At 37.9% G+C, this 13,547-nt stretch overlaps 2 protein-coding genes across 2 annotated transcripts; both read left to right on the forward strand.

Moving 5' to 3' along the window:
* Positions 1–4,239: 4,239 nt before the first annotated feature.
* Positions 4,240–6,051, forward strand: LOC140137099 (uncharacterized). Its single transcript, XM_072158757.1, has one exon. The coding sequence runs from the start codon at positions 4,240–4,242 to the stop codon at positions 6,049–6,051; it is 1,812 nt and encodes a 603-aa protein (XP_072014858.1).
* Positions 6,052–6,328: 277 nt separating this feature from the next.
* Positions 6,329–10,327, forward strand: LOC140137101 (uncharacterized). Its single transcript, XM_072158758.1, has 4 exons — positions 6,329–6,598; positions 7,563–7,712; positions 9,016–9,109; positions 10,064–10,327. The coding sequence occupies exons 1-4, from the start codon at positions 6,336–6,338 to the stop codon at positions 10,325–10,327; spliced, it is 771 nt and encodes a 256-aa protein (XP_072014859.1). The 5' UTR covers positions 6,329–6,335.
* The last annotated feature ends 3,220 nt before the right edge of the window (positions 10,328–13,547 follow it).

Here is a 13,547-nt window from a genome sequence, read left to right on the forward strand (position 1 = left end):
GTGATAAAATGTGACGGGCCCTGCATATCGACGGGCCCGCAGTACAGGCTTTTGGGCCAAGGACTCGCCTTCATGTAAATTGCATTATGCCCAAAATAATCACAGGCCTATAATATATTATACTTACGATCGACCCGGCTGTGCGGATTTTTAGGTATGGGCAGTGATGGGCCTACTCAATTAGGTGCAATTTAACATTCTTTTTCTCCCTTTTCTCTTCTCTTTTTCTCCCTTTCTCTTCTCCTTTTCTCCCTTTCTCTTCTCTCCTTTCCTTTTTTTTTGGGGTGGGGACCAAAATGTGGGGGGGACATTTGATATTGTGTCCCCCCCACTTTGAAAAGTGAGGGGGACGTGTCCCCCTGTCCCCCACCCGATTTACGCCTTGGTACTGTGTGTGTGTCATGGGTGGGGGTATTTATTTATATTTGTTTTTTCGTTCATCATTTGTTCGTTCGTTCTTGTTTTGTTAGTTCTTTTGTTCATTCCTTCAGTTGTCATTTGTTTGAGGTTTGTTCATCGTTCCTTTATACATTTGTTTTCTCGTTCATCATTTTGTTCATTCATTCTTTTTTGTTTTTCTTTTGTCATTCGTTCCTTCGTGCATCCTTTTGTTGTTCCCTGCTTCCTTCATTCATTTGTTCGTCATTCCTTCATTTGATTTCTTTACATGTAATTTCCCATATGTTTTCCCTTCACCTCTAGTTTGTTTTAAATGATCTTCCCGTAGGAACTCGGCAACGACCCATAATAGGAGAGGGTTAACGGCTCACACTACCCGGTTCACGCCAAGCTGGCCCAAGTAGGCCAATTTCGACAAACTTTTACGCCTTTCAGGAAATGCCATTTTGTAAGACTTGCATCTTGACAATCCTTTTTGGACGGTACAATATTTGCTCTAGCCTTTTGTGTATGGTAACAAGAAAGGTTTTTCTGATTCCAGTCTGTTAGTTTACAATAAGCCCTAAGTTCGCAAATTCAGAATCATGATGCATTGTAGGTAATATTTACCGATCGATGCTGTACATTTACAATGTGATGAACTTTGCCGTTTCCATAAAAACATCCTGTTGGTGAAGTTGTTCTTGAATTTTGCAGACAGTTTGGTCTTAAATGCCAACGATGGTCTTATATTTTACAGGAAATATTATACATAATGTAGGAACTGATGATATCAAGCAATTTTCTGAAATATATTTTTGAGGAAAGTGCAAAGTTTGCTGTAATTGAAACTGCAGTAGCTTCCTCTTGTTTAGGCAAAAAAAAAATGTTTTTTAACAGATATTGCACTTGAAACTGACAATTTGAAGACTGGTAAATAAGTCAAAAAACACAGCACTTTAATGGTTTATCTCTTGAGATGGTTCTGCATGTTATACTGTTCACTTTCTTTACATTTTCTTTTTAAAATTTATACTAACCACTGTTTTATATGATGTCCCATCGATGCCAAAAAAAATTCAAAAAAAAAAAAAAAAAAAAAAAAAAAAAAAATCAAAAAATACCACCTAGACCTATGACTGCCCATCACTTACCACAGCGCGCATTTGCGGGGGTGAAGCCCGTATCCAAGGTGATTTTGGTCGGTGGTCGGACACGGAGAAATAAGCGTTCATGTCTGGAGAGAAAGGCGCTCATTTGCGCCATTATCGCTCGCGTCAAATGCGACATGTTCCGTGAGAGACGCGAACATATCTGCTTGCTTGCGTCCTTGTCAAAGTCGTTGCTAAGCAGTGTCGGCTTCACTTCACGCGAACCAAAGTCATTGGTCTAGGTACTTGTTTGTCTGGGGTCGGGACCAGGGTACACGGTCGGTCGGACGTGGACAAACAAACAATTTTTTTTGGCCTTATCTACCAAAAATCCACAAATATTTCCCATGTGTCATGATTCTGAATTTGCGAACTGGCTTATACATTTAAAATACTTTTTAGGAAATCGCTATTTCTCGAGAAGCAAATACATGTAAGCTACAGACCACCTGACATAAATTTTAAAACACAAACATTTTTCTTCCTTTAGTTCTAAGTTTGATGAGCTCTTCCAATGAGCCTAACAGCAAGTCATTCTGACAAGTTTTAATTTTTTTTGTATTGTATGATTTTGTATCTACTTGTGACTGATGAGCGCTGTGTTTTTACTTGTTTGTGTCTGAAATTTTATAAATAGGGTTATAGTTGTTGCTTTAAATTGTTGATTTTGAGTCATTTTCATGATTTGTGGTGTGAAATTCTAAGTTTTGTCCGCTATCCTGATCCTGCTAAAAATAAAATCATTGTTTTACTACTACTGGCACACTATAATCAATTTCTGTAGCGCGACTTAACTATACTCTGCCAGTATTTCACTGCTTTGCATGCACCAGGATGGGCCCTGATTTGCTGCCGACGTGATCGATTGTCTGTTGTTGTGGGCGACTTTTAATTTTTCATGAATTTTGCACCGTGCACGCAATGTTGGCTCCCTCATCCACCTACCATGAGATGCACAAATCATGAGAATGACTCAAAATCGACCATTTAAAGCAACAACTAGTATAACCCTATTTATAAAATTTCAGACACAAACAAGTAAACACAGTGCGTTGACTTCGGTCATCGGTCACAAGTAGATCTACAACTCATACAATACAAAAAAATTGAAAGTTTCATGTCATGCTTGTACATGTATTATGCATATAATACGAAAGCGTATAGGAGCGTACAAAGGCGATGCTTTAGCCCGGCAGCCTGCATACCCAATACAGACCACTATTTTTTTACTGTAAATATGTTTAAATTTTTTCACTGGAGATTATCAACATGCAAACTACACATTTAAAGTTTAAAAAATTGAATACCTTAGCAGTATCTTTTGTGCATGCAGGGTCAAAGAAAATTGTAGTACGCACCGATAATTGTCCGCACTTATTTAAGTAATACAAGCGGCGTATTACACAATCAATGTTCAGAGTCCGTCAGCAAAAAACACTTTTGCATATTTTGGCAGTGGATTTGATTAAAGTGCAAAAAAACACATTTTTTACATTCATCAGCATTTATCTAGAATTCGTTTTTTGAAAAAAATAATAGAGATTGGACGTGATGTCACTTCCCGCAGAGTTATGTACTTCAAGCGAGTAACAATAAGACGCTTGGAATCAGCGGCGTAATATGTGCGTGTTTAAAGTTTATCGCACACAAAATGCAATCTATACCGGAAATGACACCACAATCACGTCCATATCTATGTTGAACAAAGTTTAGGATAACAATGTTTAACTTTTAAGAATAAAATATTTAAAACATGTATATGTGAACTTGTCAACCTACAGGCCTATCCGAAAATCAGAAGGAAAACAGGTTGAGATGGTTAATCTTAAATTCTTAACTCCAGCATTAACAGCAAAATGCTTTATACAATATAGTAGTCCTATATCTTTCTTCTTCATTTTCCAGGTCTGCATGTACAGTGGATGGTGTTGGTGTTGGTGACTTGTAGCCAATCTTTCAGCAGGTCGGGCAGCAGGTCAGTTGCTGTTAGTCTCACAGTGTGTACACATTGTTGGTTCAGTAGCTGAACACCATTAAAGCAATGAACTCAATCCATGGACAATCAACAGGAAGATGCTTTTGGCTGTCAGTTTTGTGATTATGAATCCAGACATTTCTATAAGTTAATAAAACATTTAAAACATAACCATGTTCTTAACCGTGATTTCAAAATTACATGTGGTGTCAATGAGTGCCGAAGAACTTATAAAATGGTTCAAAAACTGGTCAATCATATTAGGAGCAAACATAAAGATTTTGCTGATCAACATTTGCCACTCAGGAGAAATCTGCAGAATTTACCTGGCAATGGTGGCCAGGCAAATGATGGAGATTCTGATCATCAGGAACTGGAAGAAGAGGAAGAAGAGCCATGAGATATTACCAGAAGAGTACCAAATTGATTACAAACATTTGGTTTCACACTTATTTGTGGAGGCTCGGGAAAAGTACAAGGTTTCTGGCAACTCCTGTGAATTTATTGGTCTAGAAGTTAGAAAAATGATGGAAAAAAGGTTATGATTTATCTTCTCAAGTATCTACTGTCTGTAGAAGAGAAGGTATTGATGTGCCAGAGCTTCATGACATTATCAGCGAGTTTAATGATCCCCTGGCTGAAGCAGTAGGAAAGTACAATACTCAATATAACTTTGAGAACTATATAAAAAGAAATAGCACACACTTTGTTGCGCCAGAAAAAGTTGTGCTAGGAATGAAAAATGAAAGTCAAAGGACCGAAGATACTTACCAATATGTACCCATATTGCAAAGTCTGAAGGCACTTTTACAACATGATGATATCCTTGCTCAGGTTTTCCAAGGACACCAATGTGGAACTGGAAGAATTTCTTCATTCACAGATGCTCAGCTTTATAATGACCATGAATTCTTTAAAAGATACCCTAAAGCACTTCAAATATATCTTTATTTTGACGAATTTAAAGTTGCAAACCCCCTTCGAAATCGTGGAGAATATAAACTAGGAGGATTTTATTTCCTTCTAGGGAACTTGGAACCCAAATATAGGTCAAAACAGCACATTGTACAGCTTGCTTGCTTGTGCAAAGTAACAGACTTAAAACACTATGGGTTGGAAGTCATCTTGGCAAGACTTATCTCAGACCTGAAGACATTGGAAACGGATGGTATAGAATTCTATCATGATGGACGGAAATTCCATTTTCATGGAACTCTCGCACTGGTGGTGGGAGACAATTTGGCCCAACATTTTATGGGAGGTTTCCCAGAGAACTTTTCCACCTCACTGAGATTGTGTAGGTTCTGCACTGGTACAAATGAGTTAGTGAAGACGAGTTTGAGAGAAGATGATTTTACATGGAGAAATCAAGAGGGATACAATGAACAGGCGAACACAGTTGAAGTTCATCCACATCTATCATCAGTATACTGGCGTGAAACGGCGTTCACCACTAATCAATTGGAAAACTTCCATGTTGTATGCTCATTACCTTCAGATATAGCGCATGACCTTTTTGAAGGTGGAGTAGTTTCAGTTAGACTTGCCATTATTGTCTGCTCACTTGTCCAAGATCGCCATTTCAGTCTGAAACTACTGAATGAAAGGATTGAACAATTTGAATATGCATCTTGTGATAGAAGCAACCCTATCCCTCCCATGCCAGAACAGATAGCACAATTTAAGATCAAATCAACCATTGCTGAAACTTGGCTCCTAATGCGCATGCTGCCATTGTTAATAGGAGATAAGGTACCTGAGGGCAACGATGTGTGGGAGTTGTACTTGAAATTAGCAGACATGGTTGAGTGTATATGTGCCAAATCTTATGAATGTGGGGAAATTGAATACATGGGAGAGAAAATTGTAGAGTTCCATGAATCATTTCATGAAGTTTTTGAGGATACTTTGGGGGCAAAGGACCACTTTACTCTACATTACTTGAAGCAGGCAAAGCTTTTTGGACCACTTAGTGCATTTAGTACTAATTTATGGGAAAGAAAGCACAATGAATTTAAACAAATAGCGAACAGAAGCAAAAATAGAAAGAACATATGCCTTACATTGGCAACAGGACATCAGTTCAAGCAATACCTACAGTTTGAAAAGGACCAACTACTTGAAGCAGATGTCGAGTATGTAAAGGGAAATGCAGTTCGAGTTCAAGCGCTGACTGATGATGAACAAGCCCAGCTTCAACCAGTACTCACAGGTGCACAATATATCTTCAAAGCTGCCAGTTGCACTAAATGTGGAGTCAAGTACTCATGTGGATGTGCAGTTTTATTATCATATAACAATGACCAGTATCAATTTGGTAAAATTCGATCTGTATTTCATGTGAATGGAAAGGACCTCCTCCATTGCACAGTTCTGCAGACTTTAACATATGTAAGACACTACCATGCACATCAAGTTGAGGAATCCCCAACATCACTGCTAGTTGAAGTAGAGAAGCTTCTTGATTACCATCCACTCGGTATATATGAAAAGGACAACATGTCACTGATTGTCCTGAAACACTTTGTAAGTGCTGATAGAGACTGAGAACTTATATGACACTTCAGTTTGTTATTGACCAGAAATTAATATTTCAAGTGTTATTTTCTTTTACCAGTTATGGCAAAGTACCAGTTTTATGTCACATTTGGCAATTCAAACAAGTTGATAGGCGTGGAAGGTGATGATGTGTGCTGGATGGGCGTCTTTAAGAAAGAAAGAACATTTTGGAATAGTACATGATGTAATATTCCAAATATTTGAATCTGGCTGGATAAATGACTTTCTTGATGTCGAAATCGATGGAGTGGTTCCACCTCGCTAAATTGAGAATGGTTACAACTGTGCCAGTTGTCATAGTTACCGGGGATGAAGAACTGAAATTGGAGAAGTCTGAAGTTGGAAATGCAAGTGAAGAGATGAAAAATGGAGAGCCAGTGTGTGAACAAGACCTGTCTGAAGTTACAGACGCAGGTGTAGAGATGGAAAATGGTGAGCTAGCACTCGAGCCTGTCACAGTGAGTGATGATGAGTTTGAAGACCTGAAGACCAGTGGTGAGGGTGATTCTAAATCAACCATCCCAGCAAAAGAAAAGTAAGTGCATGGTTCTTGTAATTTGCAGCAAAGAAACAATGCAAAAATCAATCAAGTCCTTAATACATGAACTGGTTATTTCTCATCTGACCTGCCAGTAATGCAATTCTTAAATGTTCCCCATAAACTTAATAAATTAAACCTCTATCTCAAACAAACCAGAACCACATTTCATTTAAGGACTATATTGATCTTTTGGATTCTTCTACTTGGTTGTTTGACTTGATTTTACAGTAACTGTATCAACAGAGATGATAACAAATTATCAAGTTTTTTAAAGAGTGTGGTGATTAGGTGGAATAAAGGTTATTTATATACAGAGGAGGATTTTAATAAGAATGTATATCCACCAGAATGCAATATGATCTGGAATTTGCATTCCCAACAGCCTCATTTTAAGTAGGGGTAGTCACACCCAAGCAATTTTAGTGTGGCCAGTTTCTCTATGGGATTACAGTACTGGCTGCAGTCAGGAAATTCAAAATGTGCACTTCAATCAAGTGTAACATATGAAAGTCCTTGATTCAAATTGCCTGTGTAAGTTAGCAATTGATAGTTTCTAGAGTAAGATCCGCAACTTTCTGATAATGTTCAAAATTTGCATATTGATGGAGAGGCGGAACCTTGGCTGTTTAAACATTTTAAGACTTTTTTTTTTTACAAATTAATGCTATTATTATTAAAGAATGCACTTTGAACATAAAAATGGTGAAAAAACAAGGTCAATGTCTCGATGGGTGTAGGATTTGCCAAAAATAAGGGGTAGTTTGACAGGCACATGACACATAAAAGTGCACCCTCTCTTTGAGTCTTCAACTGCTTTCAGCAGACCTGTTGCCTAGCCGGGATTATGGAATTGGCGATAGGCACCGCCCTATCGCCATACAGTACAGGGAGGGCTTTACTTGAAGCTGGAATATATCAAGTTTTTAAAATAAGTTACATTTCTGTTTGATCATTGCAGAGTGTGTGAGTGGCCATACCCTTTCAGGTGCAAATCAACTATGTTTTCAACTGCTATCTTCGGTAAACTAAAGGAGCAAGAAAAACTGACCAGACATGACCGATCAAAAGTACTAGAAAGCTTATATGAAGAAGCAACTAAGTACACTTTGTAAGTAAAATATATTCAGATTACATTGGGTAGGGCCTTTCAACTTTGACCACTTCTGAATATGTGGCTGTAAATTGTTTTAGCAGAGACACATTAAACACACAGGATGTATCAAGACCTGTCCGTCATGCATTACGTAAACTAGTGGTATAAATTTCAACCGTTGTACAAATGTAGCAGCGAGCAACAGCCATTGAAAACCGTGGGAAGAGTTTTGAAACTGAAATAAACTTGTCAATTTTGAGAGGCGAATACACTTTTGACTACATGGGACGAAGCTTCACAGTCATAAGTACTCGTCTGTCAAGATGAATCTGGAATCGCCTCACTTTTTATGGTGAAAATACGGTTTCCAAAATTGTATACATTCACATTTTGTGCATAGAGTTACGTGTAGGGTACACATTGACCGTGGTCAGCACTGTACTTATTCTTTTACCCACAATTATAGCCAGTCGGGCCGGTAACATGCAAAACTTACCAGCCCGATTCGATGCGTACAATGTACTAGCCCGAAATACTAAAATTAACAGCACTCAAAATTCTTACTGGCCAGTCGGATCGGGTCCTTCTTGAAATTAGGGCGCCCGACGCAAAATCTACCCACCATGACGTTCAGGTAGTGCTAAGTACAGCGCTGACCCACTCTGGGTTGGGACATCGCATCGCGACAGGGACCGTGTTGAATCATCCTCTGCATTCAACACATATGTTTCTGTCCAACATTTACAGGACTGAGGTTTTAATGTACTGCATGTTTTGTTTTTAACTCTACCAAGCTAATATTATTTATTTTTGAAAGGTCTTCAATCTTTCGGTTTGTGCACTAGAATTTAATTTTGCCCTTAGTGCGATAGAATCTAAATTTGGAATCTGAAACTACCTAAACATTCCAAGAAGAGAGAGAAAGCGGGAAAAGAATATATGTGACAAGGGAATGAGTCGGATGTCGCTATTATTGATTTTGAGATATTAGCAAAGAAAGTGTTAAAATTCTTTTATTTTATATTGTTTTCAGCGATTGATAAATTGACATAACTTTGCAAAGAAAAGTTGGATCAACATGGGGTTTTCAGTTTCTGAAAGCTCTAAATGTCCTTAGTGGAAACATGTGTAAAACTCAGTTTTGACCAGGGTCGACATGTGACTCATTCCCCTTGATCATGTCACATATTGTTGAGCAGAGGTTTAAATAATAATTTAACCATAATAACCATAATTTTGCATTTTATCATGTTGTTTATTATTTTTCCAAATTGAAAATCAAGAAATAGTCACAGATATTTGTAAACCTCTTTTTCAGATATCCAAATTCAAGTCAGTATGATCAAATGGTTTCTGCACTCCTCTCAACATTCCCATATCTTGGGAGAGGTATGGCGGGACAGGATGCAAGTGTAAGTGAGACAATTTTTTGAAGTCATGGTTTTCTTCCTTTTGTACAAAATCACCAGGTCTTGTGTCATCCATGCTGAAGTAATTCGGAAAGGGGACTATAAATCGTGCACCGTATGACACATATGTTTGTTTGTATGTGACAAAAATATTAACCCTCTGTTTCATAATTCACCATTGAAGTGTTACGTGTAAGCGTCTTATCTGCGTGTCAACTGGATCACGCTTTCAGAATGCTGAACCACGATCAATGTGATGGCTGTGCAAAGTATATATGGCCTTTATTGTTGTTATGAAGAAAGCGTGATCCAGTTACCAGGGAGTTCACGTAACCACTTCACCGGCGAATTGGTTGCTGCATCAACATACGTTGATGGATTTTCATGGAACTTGGACACAATAGTGAAATATAGTCAAGTATGCAATTAGGATATTGGTTGCTACATCAACATACCTGTACTAGCTTTGATGGATTTTAATGGAAGGACAGCAGGTGTACATGTGGGGATTACTGCCATGCAGATATTTTACGCATTGCGTAAATATGTGTTCCACTTGTTTTGCATTCAAATTTTTTGCTGGGCAGGGGTATAATACCCCATCCCCATCTATGAAGTTTCACTCTCCATGTTATTAGGAGCAGGGGACTAACTTGAGAGGTCACAATGTTGATAATTACATGATTTAGATTTAATGATTTCAGTGATCAATAATAGAAAATAAAAGTTACATGCACAACTGAACCTTTTCCAAAAAAAAGTGGCTAAACCCCACAAAATGTATATCAGTGCACACTCCAAATGTGCATGCACATAGCAAACTTTACATGCATTTGTGCATGTAAATTAAACCCTCTATTTCAAAACTGAGTTTAGCATTAATGTAATAAGTGTTTATCCCAATTTATATTAATTAAGGTGTCCTGACTATTTCTCGTGCACTTTCTTTACTTGCAGGGTTTCTACAAAACCAAACTTCGTGAGAAGTTCAAAAACAATAGAAGAAGGCACGAAAGTGACAAAGAAGAGGTCATGCTTAACAAGAGGAAGAAGCCAACAGAAGATGGCAAGGCGGCAAAGGAAAAAGAAATGAACGTATGGTGCGTTAAGAATTTTAAACCGAATTGGGGGCAGGGGAAGATGCTACTAGCATCAACATTCTCACCAAGCAAATGCAAGCTAGTCATGCAAAGAAGAAGAAGCAGCAAGATCCCATCTTGACTCGAACCAGCATGGAGAAAACTTTCCGGCGCCAGTAGGGTTGATGTAGTGGATGGAGCTATGTCGATTAAAGACGTGAAAGAGAAGTATCCATTGCTGTTTTGTGCAGATGAGGTATGTACAATGGGTCTCATATATTAAGGCTGTTGTCGGCAAATGTTTTTCATGTCAACATGTCGGTATCAATTTATCTCGATGCATAATGTCTACATGTATGTGGAGTTGTCGACATATTTCAAATTTTGGTTTGTCAAAAACATGCTCTAAAAATTATAAACTTCGATTTAAATAGTTCATATGTATGTTTTAGGTTAAGCTTACCTGTTTACAAATACACAAAAGTAAAACATGTGGTTTTAAACTTTTTGACAATGGGACCTTATATACTGTAATCAAACTGTAAATTACTTCTTTTTGGAGTCCTAGTTGCCGCTGTTTTCCTTCAGCTTGTCAAGCCCATTATGACATGTTTGCTTTTGTCGAATTGAAGGAAATTATATTGACATGTCAGGCCATGTCGACAAACGGCATGTCGACAACAGCCTTAGTCCCCATAAGGGATTGTCACAATAAGTAAGAATGTAAATGTTAAGGATGAAGAGTTTATGTAACCCTTGTAAAACCAGAGGGGGTTACCACCCCCTAACGGATCGTCCCCAGTCATAGAAGATAAGATAGAATTCTATAATAATTTTGTTTGCAGATCATGGCAGAATTTCACAGGCTTACTGAAGTGAACCTATATGAAACCATAGAGGAACCGGACATTAAAGAAGTTCTTCACAGCATATCACAGATCGGCAGCCAACAAAATCTCCAGGATGGATGAAACAGGACAGTAAACAGGGTAAGGCTGAACATTCTGTTAAATAAAACTTATACACAAATGGGAGTGCAAAAGACCTAATTGACAGAACATTTTCATAATTTAAATCAATCAAATTCAATTTTTTGATATCCAGGCCTTGCATGTGACGTATCATCCCGTAAATATGGCGGACTACTCGAATGCATTCAACAAAAGCATGATTGCAATCTACCGTGACAGTTCGTCTCACACACATAACCCTGCACTATGATCAAATAGGTTGATGACAACATTTGATTGAATGGACTGCACTCCGCCATAACTACGGTGAAGGACACCGGCTCAAATCCTTTGTTTGGAGCCAATCGATAATTTCATGCAGGGCCTCTATACCGTGGTTGAAATTCAGATTCCAACCTTAGTACATGTATATGCAAAATTTTTAAACACTTTAGACAGTTCTTAAAATTTCATTGGTTCCTAGCCGTGTTATATGAGATGATATAACATGGCTTCAGATGCTAAGTGGATGTGATGCTGAACACTACTTTTGAAGTCCCTCTGACATGTGCCTGAATACCCCGTAGTTTCAATTCTAGTTCATAAGGCAAAAATTACAGGCTAGAATGTGGAAATTTAAGACAGGATTGAATTGTATACGATAGCGGCACAGTGGTAGTAAAACCAATACTGTTCTTGTTGCTTTGTGGCCATTTCAGCATGTATTTGTGGGAAACCTAACATTTGCTTTATTATTAAGTTTTTTATCTTCTATAATTTTACAATTTACAGACACTGCATTGCTAGCCTTACCAGGCCATTTGAATGAAGATATCTGCAGCTTTATGCAGTTCTCCACATCACCAGCAAGTGCATCGGCTGTTATTCTGGTAAATGATAAGGACGGGGATAAGGATATGTCCAAATCAACATACCAGATATTTGTGGAGAAGGTCAAAATAGGGGAGTGGTATTCCTTGATAAAGCATACATGGGGCTCTTGGGGTACACTATGTCTTTCATCTTAGCTACCCTCCACAGTACTCTAAGACATTAATCTTTATGCAGAAGTTTATTGCCAAATTGGCTGACCGCACCAGGACACCTGATAGTGTTCTGAATTTGTGGACCAAAGCACAGTAATTTAGCAGGATTAGGGTTTACTTATGGATGAAAATTAAAAAGTCTTGCTGTATAGCTAAGAGGTTTTGATCCCTCGCGTCAGGTAATAAAAGTTGATCGTATTAATTAACGATGTTTCAATGTTACGATTTTCAATGTTAGTCAGTGAGCCTTTAAAAATTTTAAAAGAGATCAAAGTATATAAAAAAGAAATGAATGCCTTGATCAATTTTTGAAAACAAGGTTCATTTTTTTAAGCCTGGAAAATTCTGTTTTGAGTAAATCTGCAGAGACAAGTTGTGTTGGGCGAACTTCGCTATTCCGAAGGTTCGCTATTCCGAAGGTTCGCTATTCCGAAGGTTCACTATTCCGAAAATTAAAAAGGTTCTCTATTACGAAGGTTCTCTATTCCGAAAACAGAAAAGGTTCTCTATTCCGAATATGAAAAAGGGTTCTCTATTCCGAATATGAAAATATGGGTTCTCTATTCCGAACACGAAAGAAGGTTCTTTATTCCGAAATAAGTCACCGTGTTCTCTACTCCGAATATGAAAAAAGGTTCTCTATTCCGAATAAGAAAAAAGGAAAGAAAAGAGCTTAGTGACTATGTAAAACAGCTTATTATTAATAAGCAAAGAAAAGATACCTTAATGGATCCATAAAAAATAAAAAAGAAAGACCTCGGAGGGCCCGTAAAAAGCAAAGAAGAGATACCTTATGCCTAATGGACAAGAAAAGAGACCTTTGTTGGCCCGTAGGCCCTAAAGCAAAGATAATATGCATTATTACAAGGTATCTTTATTTACTGTCCCATAGTAAGGTATGTTTTCTTCACTGGGCCCCGGGGTAACGCACCCGATTACACCCCCCCCCCCTTTGTCGGCGGCACTGGATATGTAGGCCTACATAATGGTAAAATTATGTTGAATTTTCAGTTTGACTGATTGGCAATACTTGATAACCATATATGCATGATGACGGTGAGGTGACTACCTTATATGCAAATTGTATGCAAAGTAGCTAATTTTCTATTGTTCTTCACGTGGAAAACATTGCAGACTCCACAGTTACAAACCTCTCTGTTCTCTAGTAATTCGAGGAACTCAAGATTTAAAAAAAAAACACATGACAGTGACACATTGGTAAAGCGGAATTGGTATTCGAATAGAGAACCTTTTTCATATTCGGAGTAGAGAACACGGTGACTTGTGTCGGAATAAAGAACCTTTATTCGTTTTCGGAATAGAGAACCCATATTTGAATATTCGGAATAGAGAACCTTTTTTCATA

Source organism: Amphiura filiformis, chromosome 17 (assembly GCF_039555335.1).
Source record: "Amphiura filiformis chromosome 17, Afil_fr2py, whole genome shotgun sequence".
Lineage (NCBI taxonomy): Eukaryota > Metazoa > Echinodermata > Ophiuroidea > Amphilepidida > Amphiuridae > Amphiura > Amphiura filiformis.

Coding starts and splice junctions, on each gene's coding strand:
- LOC140137099 (XM_072158757.1), top strand. CDS start 4,240: ATGAAAAATGAAAGTCAAAGGACCGAAGATACTTACCAATATGTACCC.
- LOC140137101 (XM_072158758.1), top strand. CDS start 6,336: ATGGTTACAACTGTGCCAGTTGTCATAGTTACCGGGGATGAAGAACTG. Junction 6,599..7,562: donor ACCATCCCAGCAAAAGAAAA/GTAAGTGCATGG, acceptor TGATCATTGCAG/AGTGTGTGAGTGGCCATACC. Junction 7,713..9,015: donor GAAGCAACTAAGTACACTTT/GTAAGTAAAATA, acceptor CCTCTTTTTCAG/ATATCCAAATTCAAGTCAGT.